The following is a 23212-nucleotide window of genomic DNA, read 5'->3' on the forward strand; positions in this document are numbered from 1 at the left end:
TTCCGGAGCCGGAGCCTTCCTTATGATTCAAGGTGAGAATATGACATATTAGAATTGGATTGAATCTGTTCTTCCCATTTTCTATAAAATTGCTCGGTGCTTTGAAGTTCTTTAAAATTTTTATACTTCTTATAATACAGGAGCAGGAGCTGGAGTAAGAGCCCTTCCTATATCTCCAAGCAGGGTTCTGATAGGTGGACAGACAAAGGTAGAATGAGACGAATGACCCCACCATGTAGAGCTTTTGCTGCTGGCCAATGTAGATGGGGTACTGAATGCAGGTTCCTTCATGAAGCTGGTGATTGGAGGCAGATTGATAGGCACCATGATGCTGGATCAAATGATGGAAGGGGAAGTAGACTCGAGAGGGAAAGTCGACCCCCACATGGAGAGAATCTCACTGATCCACGTGAGAAAGACAACTATACTCATGAGAAACCTTTTAGGCGACACGAGGAAAACCTCGGAGATGGACTTGGCAATAATGTACCGTACCAAGGTTACCGTTCTAACGAGAGGTGTTATGATTTCACAATAGGTAGGTGTAATCGAGGGGCGGCATGCCGATACATTCATCACGATGCATCATCTGACAGTGGAAGGAGCTCGAGAGATGAATTGAGAGGAAGGGTTCATGATCGGAGGGATGGCAATGTGTCTTTTGGTCATAGGATTGAGCATCGAAGGTCAAGCGATGTTCCATGTAAGTACTTTTTACGAGGTTATTGTCTTCATGGCGATGGCTGTAAGTTCCGCCACCAGGTTGGTCCACTCAATTCTCCTGTAGAGGGATCATTTGATGGCAGCCATCATAATTTTGTGAGTGGTGATAAGCAAAATTTCACAAACAGACCCCAAAGTCAACCAGTCCCGACCCAGGATTTTCATAAAGAAACCCAATCTTCTGAGCAGAAGACTAGATCAAAAGTTTCAGAGGAGCTTTCTGCAAACAATCCTCTTCCTACAATTTCGATCGCCGGCCAAAATACTGATATTAGTGGGCAAATCCAATTCGCTCCTCAGCTTTCGCATGCCCAAAACTTTGCTTCAAATTCTTCGTTTCAACAGTTTGCTCCATCTCCATTGAAAGGGCAAATTCAACAAGTTATGCCTTCCCATTCTCAAAATGGCAACAATCAGTTGGGAGCTCTTCATAAGCCTCCAGATGATCAATCATTCAATGCAGGCATGCAGAATCTTTCTGCTAATCCTCCATCTTATCAACTGAATCCACAGAACTTAGAATCTAGAGCCCAAGCTCAACAAAATCTTCCTATGATCTCACATAGTGTCTCCAATATCAATCTCAATAAGCCGATCCAGCAGAATGGACAACTAACTCATAATCCACACAACCAACCAGATCTCAGTGTTGGTGGGCATATTCAACAAAATCTCTCCTCTCATATTGGACACTCTGATTCTCAGCAAATTCTTCAAGCTTCTTTAAACCCACAAATTTTCAATTCAAATGAGAAAATTTCTGAAATACCAACGAAGAACGATCCAATACAGATTGGTCAAGCTGCAGATTCAATAGAGGTGAAACCCTCTACATTCAGTTCTGATAATTCCATTGCTCATAAGGTGGTAACCAGTGAACAAGCCGCTAAGATAACGGATCTTTCAGCATCATTGGCTCAGTTCTTCGGAACTGCTGTTCATAATTCACAACCTTCATCCAGCATGACGCCTCCGTCTTTCCTGAACCCGAGCTCTATGAGTTCCTTCATGACTGCCGTAGCACCACCGCCAACTGAAGCGGAAGGTTCGCAAACCAATCCAAGTCAATCAACTTCGAAACCTGATCAACAAAAACATGTCATCGAGAATTTTAAACAGGTCAATGATTCTTCTTCCAAGGAAGCGAAAAAGATAGATAAAGGACAGCAATCACAGTTACAGAATGGTGATGCAGAAGGGAGGAAGGATAAAATCAAGGAAGTAAAAGAGATGAGAATGTTTAAATGTGCCCTGGTTGAGTTTGTGAAGGATATATTGAAGCCTAAGTGGAAAGAAGGTCAACTCAGCAAAGAAGCCCACAAAAGCATTGTGAAGAAGGTAGTTGACAAAGTCTGTGGATCCATGCAGGGTTCTAATGTCCCTCAGACACAAGAAAAAATTGATCTTTATCTTTTGAACTCTAAAGCGAAGCTTAGCAAGCTTGTACAGGTGAGCCTAGTTCATTTTGTTGGGATAATAACATGCATAGCGTTCAAATTTATGTATTTACCAAAGTATCAACTATATCATTTTTTTTTAGGTGCATTTACATACATACCACTTAACTCTCGTGTGTTTACCTATCTGATACCTAAACATTCATATTTTCATGCATCCACTCCAACTTTTTAACATCACATCAAAAATACCCTCATCATTATTTTTCTAGAACTAAAATGTGTCATTTCATGCCTAGGTTTATGACACTAAGGTGTTATAAATGTAAATATCAAACTTTCGAGTGTTAAATCTGTAAATACCAAAGAACTGTGTAGTAAGTATGTAAATGCTACCAATTAAAGCAAAAAGTACAGATTGGAATGCTAATTTTGTAAATGTTTAGGTGAGAACTTGAAAAACAGATGCGAAGTGCTAATTTTGTAATTACCAATGTGCTATGCATTTAAATTGTCATTTCTCTAGTTTTTCATGTTTTGCATCATGAAAAGCAACTGGAAGATTTACATATGTACCACTCAATTCACATGTCTAACACAAAGCTTGAATTTTTACATGCCTACCACCTTACTTCTGCATGAAAAGGTGTATATCACGTGGTATTTTTTACGTGATATAAAAGATTTGATTGGTATGAATGTAAAAAAAGCAAACTTTAGGTGGCGGTACATATGTGAATAATCAGAAATTGGGTGGCATGTATGTAAGCTTTCCGCTTGATGGCTTTACTAATGTTTGACTTAGGTTTGGTTTTCAACAGGCATACGTGGAGAAATTTGTCAATAGCTGAGGCGGCTAGATGAAATAAATGTCTTTGGAACATCAGAAGAAAGCTCTCCACCCAGCCATGCACAAAGAAGTTGGACCTATTTGATGGTCTTCACAAACCTTTGGGTCCCAGATTTACTTCATGGCTATAACTATTTCATATTTTTCAACACCCCATATTTTGTGTAACATAAATCAGCTTTTCCTTCTATATAATCTCTTTTGCTAACAAATTTATCTGCATCTTCTGCTATCTTCTTTGATGTTTCTAACCTCATCTATGTCTATGTTAGCTTTATTTACTACATGGGAGCTTATTAGCCTACGGCAGGTTTGTTTGTCTTCCAGGTTTTTCTCTTCATGCCTCATAATTCTTATATAATTTACATATCTAACACCTAAATTTTCATATTTACATGCATAACACCCAGTTCCTGTGCATCCAATGCGTAAACTCTAACATTTATAATACTGTTAATGTGATAGCCGTAGAAGCATGAGGCCTTCAGCAAGTAATGACATGAAGATTTACATGCATAAAACAATTTTTATGTAGAAATAAGATGGAAGTAAGTTTTATTGTCATATTTTGGGGCATTTAAATGCATTTACATATATCACTACAATTTTTAATATTTGCATGTATAAAAGTTATGATAATTATGTAAATTTCTCTATTATTACATAAAAAAAATTAGAACAATACAAATTAGAATGAATGTGTCCTCATAAAACCAAAAAATTCACAAAATGGATAGCTCTTATCAATGTTTTTTAATGTAGAAAGCTTGCCTCCATAAGACATGCAATCCCAAAGCCACTCAAACCATTAAGAAAGAAGAACTTGCCAAAGACAACACAAAATGATATGTTTATTAGAAAAATATATTTGGCTCCTCATACAACAAAATGTTAATTAGCAAATAAGTAGTAGCTCAAAGATGAAAAATAGAAGAATAATTATGATAGAAAAAAGTATTTGGTCCGACACATTAGCACTAATATGGCAACACAAAAACAAACAAAAAAGAAAGATTATAATGTCTCGATTGAGTTCTACGACCGCACTCACAATTTCGGGAGTAAAATACCACATTAGCGCACTATAATTGTCCCACAATTATAAATTTATAGTATCCAAATCAAAGTTCAAAGAATGTTAAAAGGATGCTAAATAAAACAAAGAAGTTTTAACTTTCATGAGTCAAATGACAATATCCTAATTAACTGATGTTTGTGGAATAACACATTCAAGTTTTCAGTCAAAATCACAATTAAATCCAAGAATGTCAAATAAAATTATAAAATAGTAATAAAAAATTAAGTATATTTACAAAAAAAATTGCAACATATATGTAAATATTATCAAAGTATCGAAATATTACTAGAAAATATTTTGATAATGTTCATGCTGCTCGAATCTAATTCTCAGTGCATACGTAGATACTAATATCTTTGGTGAAATTGAACTTTTTTCATTCATTAAGCACATGCTCTCTTGCATTGAATGTTGACTTAGATGCAAATATTGTTATAGGAATTATAAAATTATATTTTATCATCTTAAAAGGAGTTTTTTATTTCATGACAAATATTTTTCACCATTTTAAAATATCAAACTCAATGCTAGGGCATTTAACACAAGTTTCTTTTAAATGTTTTTGAAGTCATACTTCTGTGAAACTTTAAGCCCTCTTAAATCTATGAATATATACAAATCAGTAAAATCACCAAGTGAAAAACTATAATCTTGTGTTAAGATTGTTTTCACTATACGAGAGGAGGGTGTTTTTGAAAGTTCACCTCCAATATATTTTTTGTTAATTGCATAATAAGAGTACATTTCAAAAAATTTATGTTTCACGTTATCTATTTCTTTCATTCACCCTGTTATCTCCATAAATTTGAGGATGTTAGTAGTTGGTGACAAATAATTTTGTTTTAAAATCTTAAATACGAACAAATGAAAATAAAAGAAAACAATCTAGCCAATACTTACCAAATTTTGTTTTCATATTATTTGTCATATTTAAAATAAAATGACTAAAAAAATCAATCTCTATCCAAAATTTTTTTAAATAAGTATTAAATTTGGAAGAAACCTAATAGTAGTGGGATAACTTAAACTTGAAAACATTTATGAAAATTGTGTGGTAGTTCTCTAATCTTCTCAAAATAATCACATTCTTCAATATATGAAAATCAAGCATAATTATGTTCTCATACAACATAGTTAGGGAAGAAAAACTTAAAATAAAATGCATAGTCTATTATTTTGTTTGTAGAATTCCAATTAGTTGGAACATCAATGTGTAATGTCTTCATTATAAATAAGTTAATTTGTCTTACAATATCTTCAAATTTATGTAAGTAACTAGAGGATCACTTTATAAACAAAATTGACTCCCTACCATTCTCATCCATTTTAACAACCTCTTTCAAACCATGCATGATTAAGTAAAGAATATGATTAGCACAATGAACATGAAAAAAATCATCCATAATAAGAGCAACAATTCTTCCGTCAAATAATCCCTTCAAATTTCTAGTAGTCGTATCATTTGATAATGCATTATCTAAAGTAATTGTACTTATTTTATTCTGCGAACTCCATTATAATATTTTTTTTTAAAATTGCTTCAAAAATCTTAACTCTACCAAATGGAGAATTTGAGCCATTAAAACTAATGATCCTGGAATACAACTTTTAATCAAAGCAATATAATAAACAACAAGACATGCAACCAATTGTTTTGATTAATGCCCAACAATGACTAGAAAATGAAATTCTTTCAACTAATTTTAAATTTTTTAAAAGTTTCACTTTCTCAATTTTATACACTTTCATATACTCTTCTTTGATAGTAAATTTGAAAATTTTATGATAATTAAGATTCATTAATTTCTTTTAAACTTAAAACCATGGAAGTCCAATTATCATGAATGGGTGCTCATGAACAATGATCATCTTAGTCATAATATTTTTAATCCTACTATAAAAATATAAATATTTACTTTTTTCAATATCCTCAACAGTTGTATAAAAAAAAAGTATTCTCCATAACAAAAAGTTTATTATATTAATTATCCCTAGATTATCTATTCATTTAAGTTGTGGTGTCTATTTACACAATAATTATATTTTTATTATTGTATAACATCTCTCTTTTCTACAATTGCTATTTTAGTAAAATTTTGTCTCACCTCTAATTGTGTCACCTTTTAGTTTTTTTTCCTCTCTAAAAGTTATTTTACCCACACATTGATTTTGGGTAGTTGCTACACCAACACAAGACTGACTTGAATAGTTATTAGATTTTCTTAGTTCTACTTATCATTGACTTTATAAGAAATTCTAACATTAAGTTAATAAAAAATCTAAGTGCAAATACAAAATAGAAAAGATAAGATAAGTGTTGCATATTCTTCAACTAAGCTAAATTTCATATTAAATATAAATAAGCTAACAAAAAAACCTCTTCTAGTCATAACCCATAAGCATGAAGAGACATTTGTTACATATACTTTCAATAAAATCCTAAGAATAGTAAAAAATGACCTATATTTATCACTCACAAAAAAATTTAAAATTAAAAAAAAAAACTTTCAGTATTGATGCACCATCAATAAATTTTAACATTTAGCACGAATCTTGAGATGTTTAATCATGCGAACTTAAAGACACAAATTTGACCAAATTAAGTAAAATTAAGCTCAAATCAAGTTGTTAAATTACTTTTGAAAGCTTTGTGTGGCTAATTAAAGATCAAATGGATTCAAAATCTGACAATCTCATAGTTAAATGGAGCATCTCATGAGACCAATCCAATGAGTCTAAAATCATTTAATTCTGACATTAGTAAGGCACTTAAATGTCCATAAATATCATTAAATCAAAGAAATCACTCTATGTCATCTGGTGAAGTGATTCAAAATAACTTATTTACAGAGAATGTCACTCTCATAATTTATAAATAAAGCCCTACTCTCTTCATGAATGAAGAGTTGGACCTGGACAGTGGTGAGGTAGAGGAGAATCTTAGAGTCTTTTGAATTCGAAGAACTAGTGATACTTCCTACTTCTATGGTTGTCAACTACCGCTTGTCAGTTGTCATCAACCATCGCGGCTGCCCCTGCTCATCACTTTCGATGGACATTGTGGAGTAATGAAGCATCATGTAGAATAACGACTTATGTCGTGGAGTGACAATGTTTCAGATAATGTGCAATAATGTACCTCGGACACAGTGATAACTCTCATTAGTGACTACTCTCGACTATTGTATAACGCACCCTTCTACTTACGTATATTGTAAGTGGGGAAACATTATAACCCTTTCTCAATTATGGATAAGAGTTTATATTTGTACTGACAAACTTATAATGGATCATTCTCATTGGGCTAGGCTCGTGATTTTTTTCATTTTCAGGTTCTTCGTATAGAAAATTCTTGTTGTCTTCTTCTATTATTTTATTATATGTGTGTGTGCTAGATTTTTTACTATACTGAGACACTGATTTATTACTTAGTAATTGTAGATTTTCTAACACGTTCTAATTTGGCTTCGTCTATGAAAAATATAATTCCATATTTGAAGAACTTATAGAACTTGTGAAATGTCCAAAAAAGCAATACTAGTAAAACACTTCCTTTTTTTGTGGTTGTCGACTATGACCTGAAAACTAGCGTCTACGCCATCGGTCGCCTCCTGCTCGTCTTCATTGATGAATCTTGAGGAATAATGATGTATGTTGCAAAGTAACCAAGCATCACTTGGAGTAACGACTTACATCGCGGAGTAGTGTCCTGGATATTGTGCGATGACATATCACAGACAGTTTGCCAAAGTTCTGGAAACAACTCCAAAGGCTACTACTCTCGATCATTGTATAAGTGAGCCAAGCTTTCTCATGACCTGGCTCGGGCTCAACTCAATGACTTGCTCGTGAAGTAAGCTTGATGAGCTAATAACCCAAGCTCGAGACAACCCCAACACATAATCGTTAGGTTGTAAGCCGTCTCACTTAAAAAATAATTGATAATATGCTTAAAATATATTAAAATTGAAGAATTTCTTTTTAAAAAATTAAAAATATCTAAAAACTGATATATTATATTTTATATCAAGTAATTTCTTATTAATTATTTCATAAATGTTCATTATATTTCTCATTTTATTATAACACTAACTTAAAGTATTACTTTTTTCTCTCTTTAATGTTCTAACTCGTAGAATTAAGTTCAAGCTCAAGCAGAACATGGCTTGAGCTCGACTTTACTCATTTACACTCCTAAACCCACTATTCATAAGGGCAATCAAATAACTTTAAAAGTTCAATATTGCTAAGAGTGTAAACAAGCCGAACCTAAGCAAGCTTAGAGCTTGTTCATCTTCAGCTCATTCATTCAAAATGAACACGTTCCAAATAATTCATAAATAGCCCTATTTATATTCATCTCAAGTCAAATTCATTTAAATTAGCTCGTGTTTAGCTAAATTTTGAAATCTAGAGCCTAAATCTTTAATTTAATTTAAACTCAAATTTATTCAAACCTTGTTACAAATTAAAATTTTATTTAGAATATTTCAAGAAAAAATAAGAATCAATTTGATTAAAAATAAATAAAAAATCAATTTAATCATATGCGAGCTATTATTCTGTGCAGACAGTCCACGCAATTTATAATGTCCACCGCAAACATGAATATAAGTTCGATCATATACCCATCCTCTTCTTGAAAACGCTTGGTGGCACCAAGTAGGGCTGTCAAAAAAACCCGTTGTTCGCGAACAGTTCGTGTTCGGTTCGTCAATGAGTTCGTGTTCGATTCGTTCGATAAGTAAACGAGACAAACGCGAATAAATTTTTTTCGTTCGGTTAGTTAAACGAACCAAACACGAACAGTGATGTGTTCGTTCGTGTTCGAATCGTTATTGTTTGAAATATAAAATAATATAAAATAATTATATATAAAAAATTTATTATATTTTAAAACATTAAATTTTATAAATTATAATATATAATAAAATAATAATTTAATATACTAAATATACTATAGTAGTAATATACTAATATAGATATTGTATATTTATATAATATAAGTTATATAATTAATATATAATATTATTTTTATATATTAATATTAGGGATGTCAAACTGGCCGATCTTATTTCAAACAAACTAAATTTTAAACGAACCGAACACGAACAAAAGCTTTGTTCGTTCGTGTTCGTTCGTGTTCAGTTCGTTTACACCCCTAGCACCAAGAGGAAAAATGATTTTTTTTCTTTTTGTTTTTACATTTATGTAGAATTGTAACCAGAAAATATCTCCGTTCCACACGATGTGGGACAAATGTCTAGGCACGGCAGGTCCTGATTTCGTTCAGATACATGTCACCCCACTTATTACAGAAATGACAAAAAGGTGGGTCAGGCCTGCCAATTTAGATTCAGTGATTCCACCCAAATTGAATAATTACATACAAACCACCCCAATTCTTACAGAGGAGCCAAAAGGTAGGCGACAACAATAAATATAAATCAGATGGCATTTACATTAATGATTCCACCCACATTAAATAATAAGTATTATATAATAATTCAATTTATTTACATATCTAACAACAAAATTTATATTTTTTTTTAGCTACAACACTCAAATAATTTAAAAAAAAATAAATTTAGCATTGTTTAATACATATTAAAAATCAATATAAAAATAATATAAATAAATATTAATTATTTAATTATTTTGATTAAAAAATAGTTGTTTATGTTCAGAACGTTAAGTTTAATGAAGTCAATAAAATTGAGCAATAAACATGTTGTCTCTTTGACGAGAAAAATTTGTGCATGTAAGACGAACACATTGTTGCGTACGTCACGAGATTATTTAGAAGGTATTGAGGGATTATATCTGCGTTATATTACTTATAACTTCCATGTAGCATATCTGTAACCTACAAATATATGAAAATAGAAGCGTTGAATTTACTAGAAGATACAGATAGGTCACAGAAGATATAATGCGGATATAGCCCTCAATATCCTCTGAATAATCTCCCTAACGTTGCGTAAGTCTTATCAAATTTTTCTCCTCTTTGACATCCTTAGCATTAATGTTTAAAAAACATCATGCTCCCAACTCGACAACTAAGAGAAAGAAAAATGGAAAATCTAATTTATATATATAACTTTCTTATACTGTTAAAAATTATCACTAATATTATGATTGGATATGTTTGACACGCGGCAGAATACAGTTGGTTGCAACCATAACACTGACGCGACGTTGGCTTGCTAAGCTTTGTGAAACAGGGAGGGTGGATAAAAAGTGCAGCTAGGGAAGCTTCAGAAGATACTCCGCCCCATTCTGTCGTTTTTCAGCTGCAAACCCCTCGAGTCTAGGGTTAGGGTTTCAATTGGTTTAGACGGATCAAGTGCGGGAATGGCGCAGGCTGTGGAGGAATGGTACAAGCAGATGCCGATCATCACGCGGTCTTACCTTACGGCCGCCGTTGTCACAACCGTCGGATGCTCTCTCGATGTGCGTATTTGTTCTTCCTTTGCTGCTCTTAGGCTACGGGTATTCCTACATGCGTCATCAGATCTAGATTTCCATCGAGTTTGATCGTCTGAGATTTTTCATTCTAATGCCCTGTTTTTTCTTCCCTTTGCATTTTCTTGGGGTTTGAATGATTTTTTATTTGGTGATGCCGTTTGGTTTTTTTGTTTAATTGGAAATTGAAGACTCTGACTTTGATTTTATGATTATTTTCTTTATATTCGTTATATTTAAATTATTTGGAGGATGATTTGCTAGATTGATGTATTGGGCTCTTACTGATTGTATTTGGATTATCTTTTCGCAGATCATATCCCCTTATCATTTGTATCTGAATCCTAAGCTGGTGGTTAAGGACTATGAGATTTGGCGGCTTATTACAAACTTCTTCTATTTCAGGAAAATGGGTAAGATGCTTGGATCGGAATAACTCTTGCTTACTGATATTTGTGAAAACCTGAAGATTAGTAGTTAATTATGTATTTTTTTCTTCCAGATGCTACAATCACTGGCATTTTTGTTTTCCTATTGGAACATTCAGCAGTTTGAAACTTATCATTGCCTCATTGTGCCGTTTTCTTTCTCTTGTGACCTATGATTAGTTGTGATATATCAAAGTTTGATTGGTTTTGGAGGAATTGAGGAAACGATATATTGTTTAAACGAAAACCTTTTAAGCACTTATAGCGCAAAGAAGGGGAAAGATAAGAGAGAGAGACGACTTAGAGTAAAAATTTCTACGATTTCTTCATTTTATGTTAAAATACAAAATCTTATATCAATCTGCATAAACAGGCAATAATTATAGATTTGGATCAGGAGAAAATATTACGTGCACAATGATGCAATTTTGCATATGGACTCCAATAAAATCACGACACCCGTCATTAGAAGGGCCTATCCTCTTATATTAAATAAACCGGTGAAAATTGTTATTTTCATAGACAACCTAACCCTAAATATTACGAGAAGAAGCCCCCTACTCAACAACCGGCGCCATGCCTTCTTCGCCATTTTTCGCTCTAGGGTTTCCTTTTGGCTGGCAAGGTTCGGAGATGTGTCGCCGGAGCAGGGATGAGATTTAGTGAGGAGATTCGCTAAGTTAATGTCGCCTCTCGGTTATATGTTACGTCTCTCTGCGATGCCTAGCATCTCTTGAATTCATTATATAATTTTTAGGGCTTTGCGTGATGCCGAAGAAGTAAATGGAAGGAACAAAAGGCAAAAGCAATGGTGAAGGAGTTTTGAGGTAAATAGGTCATCCTTAATCAATGTTTAATATTTTAGATGTATAAATCATCCTTCATCGCGAAATATATTGCTCCAGTACGAATTTTTTGGCTCAGTTGTTCACTATATTATTTCATATGTAAATTTTGGGCCCATATATATTCATGGAGTTATTTTTGGAAAACAATGTACTTTATTTGACATAGAGATTTTGTTCAATGTGTGAGGAAAGGCAAGAGATAACCTCAATGACACTTCAATATCACCTCAATACTATAACTAAATAGCACTACTAATCCACTAAAATATTACATCAATATCATCTCAATACCACTTCAAGCACTGTAATGATTTCAATGACAAATAAACTTAGCTTCTTTTCATTCTTGTCATCATTTTTTTTACTTTACATTCTCAAAATTGATCTACTGTGGATTTATTGTAGTAGGTATCTCCTCAATATGCAACATCAAACCCTAAATGAAAACCTTAGAACGTGAAGACGAATGAAATTGACTGTGGAAAACAAAACGGGAAACCCTAGAGCGAAAAATGGTAAAGAAGGCGAGGCGCGGGTTTTTGATTAGGCGGCTTTTTCCTTAATATGTAGGGCTTGTTTCGGGCTGGGTTCAGTCCCCTTCAAAAAATATTTTTTTCGCCCGTTTATTAATTTTAAGGGGGTGGGTCCATCTAATGACTGGGGCCGCGATTTTATTGGAGTCTTACGGTTGGACTCCACACGTAATATATTCTCTTGGATCAGAGTTCTCTATAAGAAAAGATATATATTGAGTTACATGAATGAGACAATTATATCATAAGACATATTGGTCTTTAATCTTCTCTTTTTTTTTTGGGTGTGAATAGACTGGCTTAACTTGTAGTCCCTTAGCTGAGGCGAATGTCTATCTTAGATGCCTGAGCGTTGTCAAACACTTATTTCGTTCAATGGTTTCATTATGAGTTTGATGAGTTTCATCAGTTTGGCAAGTTCGCCATGACATTAGCTAGTTCTGGTGAGTTTATTCAAGTCTGTGGATTTATGCTAACCTCAACAAATTCATGTTGATGTAGGTAAATCCAAACTGTTGAACCTTCCAGATATTTTTATGTACGGCTGAGAAGTTAGAACTTATATTGATTTATCTTTATGATCCTTTGATTAACCTAGTAAAAAATTGAAGTATAACTAAAGTATTTGTATTATTATGATTGAGTCCACCCTTTAATAAAAAAAGGGAGATTACTTTTTCACTCAATTTCTCCCTACCAAACAAGTGCGTTAAAACAAATTTTGTTCAATTCCTTTAAACATTCTAAATTCCTTGTGCTGTTGTTATGTGATACTTTTTTATTTAGTAGTTTTAGTTGTTGAAGGATTATTAATGTGCTAGCATATAGGTACTTGATTGATTTATTGGCACTTTGGGATTACCATCTCATATATTTGATGCTTTACTTTTGACAATATGAGGTTATTGTTGCTAGTTCCTTTCCTTAGGGTATAATTATTTGGGAATTAGTAGTGAATCCAATATGTAAATAAATATGTATTCATTCTGTCATACTTATTTTCTAATTTTTGATATGATACCTGGTTTTCATAAATTGAAATGTTCGGACGCAAAAATGGCAGCTTTGGCTTTATTGGTGTTCTTTTTTTTTTTTAATTTTAAAATTTTATTTATTTTTTTTGGATTTGTTGGTGTTTATGTGCACTATTCTATTGAACTTTAAGCCTACAAAAATTTTATGATTGGAGAGCTTTATATCTTATTGAGATGTCGTGCTCTTAGGATGTAAGGAAGTTCTTTGGGTTTTTTGTTTTAATTTGTGTAAATGCCTGAGATCTAATTCTTATGCTTTGAGCTCCATGCGGGAAAATTGCAATTCACTTGTTTATTCTTAGGTCAGTGGCAACTTGTAAATGTGATATATTTGCTCAACCAAACTTTATGCGTAAAACCAATGATTGCACAAACTAATTGTTAGATTTATCATGCATGAGGGCTATGTTGGATGTTAGATTTTGGTTTTTCTATCCATTAGCTATGTCGGAACCCTAATTAATGTAGAGGGAACGAGGGGAAAGAGGAAGAGAGATGAGGGACGAAGAAAGCTGAGAAGGAAGAGGAAAACCCACTATCAAAATCAATAAATCATAAATTTGGGCTAGAATGCAAAAGATTGCATAACCTTGGTGCTTCCCGCAACTTCTTATTTATAGGTAACGATTGGGATTTCGAGGGCTATAAAAATGACTACACAATGAACTATATATGCATATAAAGCAATACAAAATAAAGTACAAGGGCATATAACTTAAGTGAGAACTCTGAATTAGACTAATGGTTGACTGTCTAACTTGAGGAAGATAGGATTTTCTTTGGTAGAAGCTGTAGATTAGCTTTTTGGGCTCAGGAAGTTGTATGGACCGAGTCAATCTATGAGTTTGATATTGATTTTGGTGAGCTCTTCATGAATTTGGTGGATGATCCTTGTTTGTGCTCTATTGGTGGGTCTACCTTCGTTTTGGTTTAGGTTTTAGGGTTTGATTGGCCGGTGTGACTTGAGCTTGTTTCAATAAGTTTGCCTAGATTGGCTAGACAATTTACGTCGAACCAAGTTGACGAGTTCTTCTTGGGCTCGTTCTGTGATCTGTCTCGGCCTCAACTAGCATGCTTTTCTTGAACTCAATTTGGTGAGTTCACTCTATCTTGGTTTTGCGGATCATCTTTAATCATCTTTAGTCTGACTAGGCAAGGTTGACCTTTAGTACATTTTGGGTATACATACTAGTTCTTAATGAAGGCTATACTTGATAAACTTTTTTTTTACCCTCTAGTTTGTAGTAAAAATTAAATGAAAATATGACACTCAATAGGACAAAATGGAGAAAAAGGATTCATGTGGCCGATCCCACTTAGTGGGATAAAGGCTTGTAGTTGTCGTTGTTAGGTTTTAGTAAAAATACTGTTGATGCTTCTTCAAAACATAGTCGCAGTGCAAGTGTTCCCGAAGTTGCTTGTTTTAGAATTATTTTCTTCATTTATTGGTACCAATGTATTGTTTCTGATCATTCCTCTAGCCTTAAGGTATGACATAAGTTTTGGATTGAATTCACATTTCTTATCATGTTTAAAGTGTAGTACCTCTTAATGAAAAAATATTCTGTACTTTATTTCTGTGTACTTCATGGTAAAAGGTCTACCGATGCTTCTTCAAAATAATTGAAATACCATTATAATGTGTTATTAACGGTGCTTGGTCTTAATTATTTTGTTCATTTTTTAATATCAGGGTATTGATTGATATTCTTCATCCTACTATTTTGTTATCATATGTTATTATGTACCTTTCAGTTTTGCTAAGGTTGCATTTATATTGGTTTTTCAAAGTATCGACAAATTGTAATTATAATATTTTTGTCTAAAGGAACTGTAGAAACAGTGAGTGCACACTTTCTCTTTTCTTGCTTTACCTCATTTAAAGAGTACTGTCAGCAATTATGTAATAAAATAAATTTATTTCTTTCTAATTTTTATTATAATTTATGTTTGTGCTTTTTCAAAACAATTAAAATTTCCATTGCAATACTCTTAAAAGTGCATGTTTTTTCTTTTTTCTTTTTTTTTTTTCTTTGTTCATATAGGCAAGTGGAGGGTAAGAATAAAAATTTTAAGTTGAAATTTTAGAAAAATTAGAAAGGATGGATTGTTAAGTGATTGTGTTTGAGGGATGGTGAAGTAGATTGTGATGGTTTGGGCATATAGTAAAAGATGCATGGACAAGATGGATGGATTAATTAATGTAAATGAATTACAAAGGAAAAAATGTAGACCAAAGATAACTTAGAATTGGAAGAAAGGCCAAGTTATTGGGTTTAACCTCTCATGCAACTTTTTATATGGACAAAAGGAGAATGAAGATTCAGGAAACTAATCCAAATAATTATGATAAGGCTAATAATGATGATGAATATCAATTTTTAGCGAGTGGGTATTCTTAATTTCTGTTTCTTCTAGTTTACTTGGTAAGTTCTAAAATATGTTAAACTTTATGCACTTTGCGTGATGGCAGATATGCCTATCAATCATGCATGTGGCATGGTTTCTTTATTCTAGTTCATTTTTCTTTTTCTTTTTTTTTTTAGGATGAACACATGGTTGGGCCATTCATGCCTTAATGTGTCGTACAATATATTTTGTTTTTGCTAACTTTCAAGTATGCTTCCATTTAGCATTGTATGATCATGTTTTTTGTTTCTGGCAGATTTGGACTTTCTTTTTCACATGTTTTTCCTTGCTCGATATTGCAAATTACTAGAGGAGAACTCATTCAGAGGACGTACCGCTGATTTCTTTTATATGCTTTTATTTGGTGCCTCTGTTTTGACTGGGATTGTTCTCGTTGGTGGCATGATACCATATGTTTCTGCGAGTTTTGCGAAGATTCTCTTTCTTAGCAACTCATTGACCTTCATGATGGTTAGTAATCAAAGTCATTTATGCATGAATTTCTTATTGATTTGATGCAACCTTTTTAAGAATAATATTGTTATTTATTCAGTAATACATGGAAAAAAATTAATCCTGGTTATGTAGCATGGAATTCCATTGAAAAATTTGTGTGGCTAGAGTTTAGTCTGGCTTCATATATGCTATTATTGTAACATCCATGTTTTATCTATAATCTTATTTTTTTTTAATTGGCCTGCATAGTGCCAGCTACTAATCTGGTTTATGCTTTAGGTTTATGTCTGGAGTAAGCACAATCCCTATATCCACATGAGTTTCCTGGGTCTGTTCACCTTTACAGCAGCATACCTTCCATGGGTAAGTTCCATTGTTAATATTCCCAGCAATTTAATGTACTCTATTGCTAAGCATTCTATGTAGTGTTTCCAGTGTAATGTAGCTCATGTTATGCCACATGGTCCCATGAGATATTCAATTTTCTGGAAATTGGTAGTGATATAGGATGTTGCTACTATATTCCGTGAATTCTTTGCATTTTTGAAAGTATGCCGCTTAGGTTGAGACATTTCTGTGCTGTATGATACTCTGGCTAAACTCATTCCTTTTTGCAGTGCTATTTCATATGCAATTCTATTAACGTTGGTACCCTTTTTGTGCGTAACTATTGTGTTAATTATGCTTTAGGTTTGTCTTGGCATGCATTCCTATGTTTTGTTTTTTATATTTCTGATCATTGGTCTTAGGAATCGGTTATGTAACTTGTTTTATGCTATCTTCTTAGTTTTATAGAGTGCTAAGAAGTTCTTTGTAAGTGACTTTGTTATTTTATAAAATTTATGGTCATCACCTTAACTTCATTATCCCATTTCTAGCTACACTCTTTGGCTTTGTTTCGTATAGGGGACTATTATGCTTGAGCTGTTTATCTCTCCGTCCAATGGAAATTTCCTTAGTTTTCTGCTGCAACTTTATCTACTTGTTTTAATCAATAATGAAGCTTCTTATATGGGTAACTAACAACTGTCTTCCAGGAGATGCTTTATGCACTCATTTCAGATTTTAGGGCTATAGGAGGCAAGGCTACGGATCTCTTATCCATCTATATTGCACTATTATAAAGGATTTTTATATTTCATCATTGGAGATTATGAAAATAATCTTATCCATTCATTTTAAATTGTAATTTATTATCCATGTATCTCTTTTATTTCATCTATACTATATCATTATTAAAATTATATTTGAGAAAGCCTTTTAATAGATTCCAATGTTTTAAATTAAATTACCTCCCAGTTTTTTTTTTTCTAGCAAACTTATTTCAAATTATATTATTTTCTCTAACTTTGTCCTGTGATTTTCATAATTTTTGTTTAACTTATTTTAAAATTTAAAATTTAAATTATCCTTTTATTTTTTAAATTTTTATTAATCAATCTACTTTAATTTTTGAAATTTGGATTTTTTTGAGTTAAACCTATTGATGAATTGAATTAAAAGGTTTCAGAAGTAAAATTTGATCAGTTGATTTGAAAGTTTGGTTCCAAGTAAGACGATGGGCTGGTTGGAGCTATTTTTTTCACTGTTTTGCTTTTTGAATTGCCATCAAATCCATGTTTGACCACAAATTTGTTGCTTGTATTCAGAAATTTTTATGGTTAGAAACTACTTTTAATTACTAGGTCTACTAGTGTGAACTTTAGCCTGAGCAGATCTATAGTTACTTTTAGCTGATAGCTTCCACCTGCCCAAATGGACACTAAAAATTGTGGATGTGGTTTAAGCCTTCTTGGTTAAGCATGAGCGTATGGAACCTATGGACATTTTGTCTTGGTTTTTTAATCCTGAGTCATATCTGGAAAAGCTTGATGAAATCCTATATGCAGCAGGTTTAAGGACAAATGGCTAGAAAAACTTAGTAAGAGGAGAAACGGCAACTAAGGAATATAAGATGTTGAGTCTGATTTCAATCAATATGCTAAAAGGCAATTTCCTTTGGATGTATTAAGGTGAGCTTTATGCGCTCTTTTAATTTGAAAGAGGCGAAAATGGTCATTATTTTCAGTTTTAAAAAAATTACGGAAATCTAAGCTGATTATTGTTGTTTTTTTTAATAAATACCTTTGTTAGTTGATGTTAAATATTTGCATCAATATTTTGGTTCAACCTGAATTGTAAGGAATCCAGAAGTGTTGGGTATGATCTATTTATATATTTTATGAATGGTTTTAGGTTTCATATGTATTCAGGCGGTCGCTTGTATGAAAGCAAAAAAAGTAGGATAAGGATTAACTTCTAGTGTATGGGATCTATACCAGAACCATGCATGGAAAAAAGTTTTGTGCGCGTATCCTAATATGTTTTTTATAAATATGGGGCAATGGATACTTTAAACTAGAAAACGTTTAATTTTATTTAGAACTATTATTTGTTTATATTTAATTGTTTTCAAATTTTTAAGCATTTGTCTAATAATTTTATTATTTTGTTTTTTTATCCATTTTTATATTAATGCATGATGTTAGCTGTCATGTGGGTTAACGGGGTAGCTTGTGCATGGGATATGGTGTGACTTTGTGTGCATGAGATATATTTTAGAATTATGCATGGAAAAAAGCTATATGAGGATGTACCATTTTTGTCAGGATAAGAAGATGAATGATAAAACAAAGACGCTAAATACTAAAGTTAGAAAACATTTAAAATTTCCTAAAATAGCTTTTTTTTTTTAGAATATTCCTGAAATAGCTTTTCATTCTAAAGCAACTTTAGGTCTTTTCTTTCTGCTCGGTGACAGACGGTTCTTTGGAGTAGAAACCAACATCAAGAGTTTTGTAATTGAAACTAATCGTTAGCTATTGAGATCAGGTGGGCTTAACGCTTGAGGAGAACATGCAGCTGGTGCATCTGAACATAGTGAAGGAGAGAAGTAAATTGGATATTCTATATTATATGTGTGTGCTTTTTTGAGTTTCTGAGCGTGTTGTCACCTCCCAAAAGAGCCCTTGAGAGAGGTGGGCAGCCCAGGACTTAAATAATGTTTTTCGGCCCTATAGCTAGCCGATATGGGACTATTTGTCCGTGACATTCCTCCTCACCCAATCACGTGATGCCCTAACGTATCGGCTCAACCGAGGGTCCCACTGGACCATGGAGAGTCCACACACGTGACAGGCAGTAATCTGCTCTGATACCACTTGTCACCTCCCAAAAGAGCCCTTGAGAGAGGTGGGCAGCCCAGGACTTAAATACTGTTTTTCGGCCCTACACCTAGCCGATGTGGGACTATTTGTCCGTGACAGTGTGGTCCGATTTGAAGAAGGCTGACTTTTAGTTGATGATTCTCTCCTCTTACTTTGTGTTCATCAAATTTGCTTTTATTTGGTGTTTTCACGTAAAAGTTTAGGTTTTTATTTCTTATAGTTGATAGTAAGGGCTTGGATGAGAGGAAAGAGAGGGTATTAGCAGTATCAATGTGGCGCCAATGTTTCTACCTTTAAGTTTCAAATACAAAAAATTCGTACTTTTTTGGGTGGGCATCAACATAGAAATTTGATTTCTTACTTCGAGTTTTCATTATTGTGAAGCTGCAAAGATTTATTAGTTATGTATGTATGTTTTTCTTTTCATAAAAAATATGGGTGAATTGAACTGATTCTTTTCTTTTATGGCAGGTCCTCCTTGGTTTCTCCATTCTTGTGGGCACCAGCACATGGGTTGATCTTTTGGTATGTTAAATTAACATGTTGATTTGAAAAGAGAGAGAAATATTCTGCTTAATTTCTTTTGTTGACAGAAAATCTTTAAAGAGAATGATAAAAACTTAATTATTGTGAGCTTATGGGTCTAGATAGACATTTGCGTAATCCGGGGCATTTACATAATTACCACCCAAAACCTATGTATTTACATATCTAACGACTAAATTTTTTTTTTTTTTTTTTTCATTTATGTCACCCAAATATTTCATCTCACATAAAAATACCACTATTCTAACTTCTAAAGAGTGTGGAGTACATCTGTTCATCTGTAGGTAAGGTGAAATATATGTAAATACTTTGGAATTGAGTGGTATGTATGTAGATCTTCCTAATTTATTAGTTGAAAACAGCAAAGTTTAATGATTTAGTTGAGTTGGCGTGACAATGCCTCCATGATGAAGCAGTGTTTTGCATTCTTTGGCTGTAATATGCTCTGCCAAAATAATTGTTAGCTCGCTTCCAGTTCCATGGAAAGTTTACAAAAGTAGCCGTTCTTTTCTCCCTTTAGCATGATTGGATAATCCTCTATAACCATTTCATTTAATGTCTCTCTTTAATACTGAATTTTGTGAACGGATTTTTAGAAGTTTTTTTATCTTTATTTTTTGTTTTATAGGGTATGGTAGCAGGTCATGCTTATTATTACCTGGAAGATGTGTATCCACGAATGACAGGCAGACGACCCCTGAAGACTCCTGCCTTCATCAAATCTCTGTTTGCAGACGATAATGTCATCGTAGCCCAGCCAGCAAACGCTAGATTTGCTGCTGCTCCAGTTCAGGATCCGCAACAACGCTGATCATCATCACTGCTTCAAATTACTTCTGCGGGCTTAGTTCATACATGTTCTTTCTGCCAATAAAGACCTGCATTTTGAGGCAAGTACTCAACTCTAATGAGATAATTAATGCTATATACTTTGATTCATATGCTTTTTCCTGTAAAAGCTTTAACCTTTTCCTGTGTATAAGTGATGATATTTTTTCTTTGGAGCGGAGGATATATTCTATAGATCTTATTCAATTTGACTCGGTCTGTATATAGGCTAATGTTGAACGCTGGTGTGACTTGTTAAACAATTAGGAGAGCTTCAATAACAGTATTTGGACGGTGTACTGAAGTGCATTTTCTTGCTATTTTATCTCTTTGTTTCTCTTCTTGGATGATGTATTGGGTTAATTTTACCTTTAGAATGAAGAACAGGATGGTTACCTGCCCTGAAGCATATATTTGCAGGAAAAACTTACCTCAAGTTCATATTTAGATCAAGGATGACTTTAAAAAAAAAAATTAAAGATTTTGGGAGAATGTAATCGCATAATCATACTTGCATACACTCATATATATTAGACCTAAAACCTTAAGCTCTTATGGCTTTATTCAAAGAGCTCAAACCACTAGGTCGCCATTGTGGGTTGCATCACTAGGCATTTGTTATATGTAATGCCTCTGGTCTATGAGATGGGTAGTTGAACAGAGAAGGAATTTGTGTTAGGAAATCTAATCCATTTAATTTTTCGAGTCGGTTTTTGATTAACACAAAATGCACTCAAAATCAACCCTTCCCACCCAAAATTGACCCAAGATTGACTTGAAACCTGACCTGAATTTGACTTGAATTGCTATTATTTCTCTTGTTAAATAGGTTATATAGGTTGGGTTTGGATTAGTGGGTTGAAAGTGGGTCATGTTTGGTTTGGACATCTTAACCACGGGTGTAAACATGCCTAGTCATGCTTGAGTCACACTCAGCTTAAGCTTAGGCTTGATTAATTAATCGAATTTGAGCTTTTGCTTAAGGTGTTATTTGGGAACGGATGAGATTTAAGTTATTAGGATTCAATAAATCCCGCAAATCCGGATTTACTAAATCCTAAATGGGTTAGATCCTAAAAACTGTGGCAACTGATTTGCTAAATCCCGAAAATTTACACCGCCAATTTAAATCTGCCGGTTCACAAGGTTTAGTAATTCTATGATTTATGGCTGAAATCCGTGATCCATAGTTTTATTTTGTCTGAAATGACCGTCTGGCAAGATTTACACGATTTATAGCTTAAATCCGGGGCTAAATCCGTTGATAGGTAGATCCCTAAGTCCATATGTTTGAGCCGGCTCAGGAACCAGATTGTTTATTATAAAAGAGATAAACAATATTAATTGAACCTGTGTTATAATAAAATAACAAATAGAACGAGCAATTAGGAGATAAATAATAAAAAATCACATGATATAAAATAAAAAATATTATTTTTAAAATATTTTTAGTTATTTAAAGATAAAGTTTTGAACTTTAATATATTTTGAGTATGTTTTCTATTAATATTTGTTTAAATGAGCTAGCTCACAAGCCAATGAGTTAAGTTGGGTTGGCTTGTGTTTGTCTTGCTAACTCATTGAGCCTCTCACAAGCCACATTTCGAAACATGCCTGAGCTGGCTCCAAGTCAGCTTTATCTCACAGTCACCCCTAGTTTTGACTCATTCAATATTAGGGTCCGAGTTTGGGTTAAGTAGTTTTGGATCTGGTCAACTCCAAACTTGTCCCGCAAACCCAATTTGATACCCTCTAGAGAGCTGCTATCATGGAACTCTGTGCTGAAACTATGGCCCCCAAGGTTCATTGTATGACTCACACGCTAAGCTTAGATCTACCATCTATCATGTAAAATTGTAAAAAGAGATGACACTGGTTATGATTGATTGGGGAATTATTGGATTTTTTCTTGAATGAGGGGAGGTAAGAGTATTTTGGATTGAATTACAAGTATGAAATAATTCAGTCAACAATCAGCTAAATATTTTTCATATAAAGTTGTCTGTGTTTATATACAGGCGGTGGCTATGAAGATCTACCCTAGCTGCAGAAAAATACAATTTTCTTAGTTCAAGAATGTATGATAAAATCTATCCATATGCAGTAAAATTGCTGAATTGCAACAATGAAACTCATCGCTAAGGTGCCCACTTAAGAAGTTCATATACAATTCTTTCATAAATCACTGTGATATCGAATAACTTTTTTACCTCCTTTTTAATTTTGTTGCATTATTGTATGAGTGCCTAGAATGGGTTTATTATATCATGTATTTAGAATATCATTTAAGGGGCATTTACTTGCATTTCACCCATTTTTTTATGTATTTCTATATCTAACACCCTAACTTTCATATCACATTCAAAATACCATCATTTTAGCCTTTAAAAAGTGGAATATACCCATAATAA

At 33.2% G+C, this 23212-nt stretch overlaps 2 protein-coding genes across 5 annotated transcripts in view; both read left to right on the forward strand.

Moving 5' to 3' along the window:
- Positions 1 to 3291, forward strand: part of LOC110034069 (zinc finger CCCH domain-containing protein 55-like) — a gene marked incomplete in the record, with an annotated part of 54737 nt that extends 51446 nt beyond the window's left edge. For all 4 annotated transcript variants that reach the window (XM_020738321.1, XM_020738319.1, XM_020738320.1 and 1 more), the window contains 2 exon segments: positions 141 to 2172; positions 2942 to 3291. In XM_020738321.1, the coding sequence (XP_020593980.1) occupies positions 141 to 2172; positions 2942 to 2971 (2062 nt within the window).
- Positions 3292 to 10273: 6982 nt separating this feature from the next.
- Positions 10274 to 21126, forward strand: LOC110034097 (derlin-2.2). The gene is made up of 6 exons (XM_020738359.1): positions 10274 to 10501; positions 10827 to 10926; positions 16022 to 16236; positions 16501 to 16584; positions 19899 to 19952; positions 20602 to 21126. The coding sequence occupies exons 1-6, from the start codon at positions 10403 to 10405 to the stop codon at positions 20782 to 20784; spliced, it is 735 nt and encodes a 244-aa protein (XP_020594018.1). The 5' UTR covers positions 10274 to 10402; the 3' UTR covers positions 20785 to 21126.
- The last annotated feature ends 2086 nt before the right edge of the window (positions 21127 to 23212 follow it).

This window comes from Phalaenopsis equestris, unplaced genomic scaffold (assembly GCF_001263595.1).
Source record: "Phalaenopsis equestris unplaced genomic scaffold, ASM126359v1 Scaffold001343, whole genome shotgun sequence".
Taxonomy (NCBI): Eukaryota; Viridiplantae; Streptophyta; class Magnoliopsida; order Asparagales; family Orchidaceae; genus Phalaenopsis; species Phalaenopsis equestris.

What these genes read in the sequence shown, in the direction of transcription:
- LOC110034097 (XM_020738359.1), top strand. Translation starts at nt 10,403, where the DNA reads ATGGCGCAGGCTGTGGAGGAATGGTACAAGCAGATGCCGATCATCACG. An exon ending in CCGTCGGATGCTCTCTCGAT is followed by an intron (nt 10,502 to 10,826) that starts GTGCGTATTTGT and finishes ATCTTTTCGCAG; the next exon opens with ATCATATCCCCTTATCATTT. An exon ending in CAGCAGCATACCTTCCATGG is followed by an intron (nt 16,585 to 19,898) that starts GTAAGTTCCATT and finishes CTTTTATGGCAG; the next exon opens with GTCCTCCTTGGTTTCTCCAT.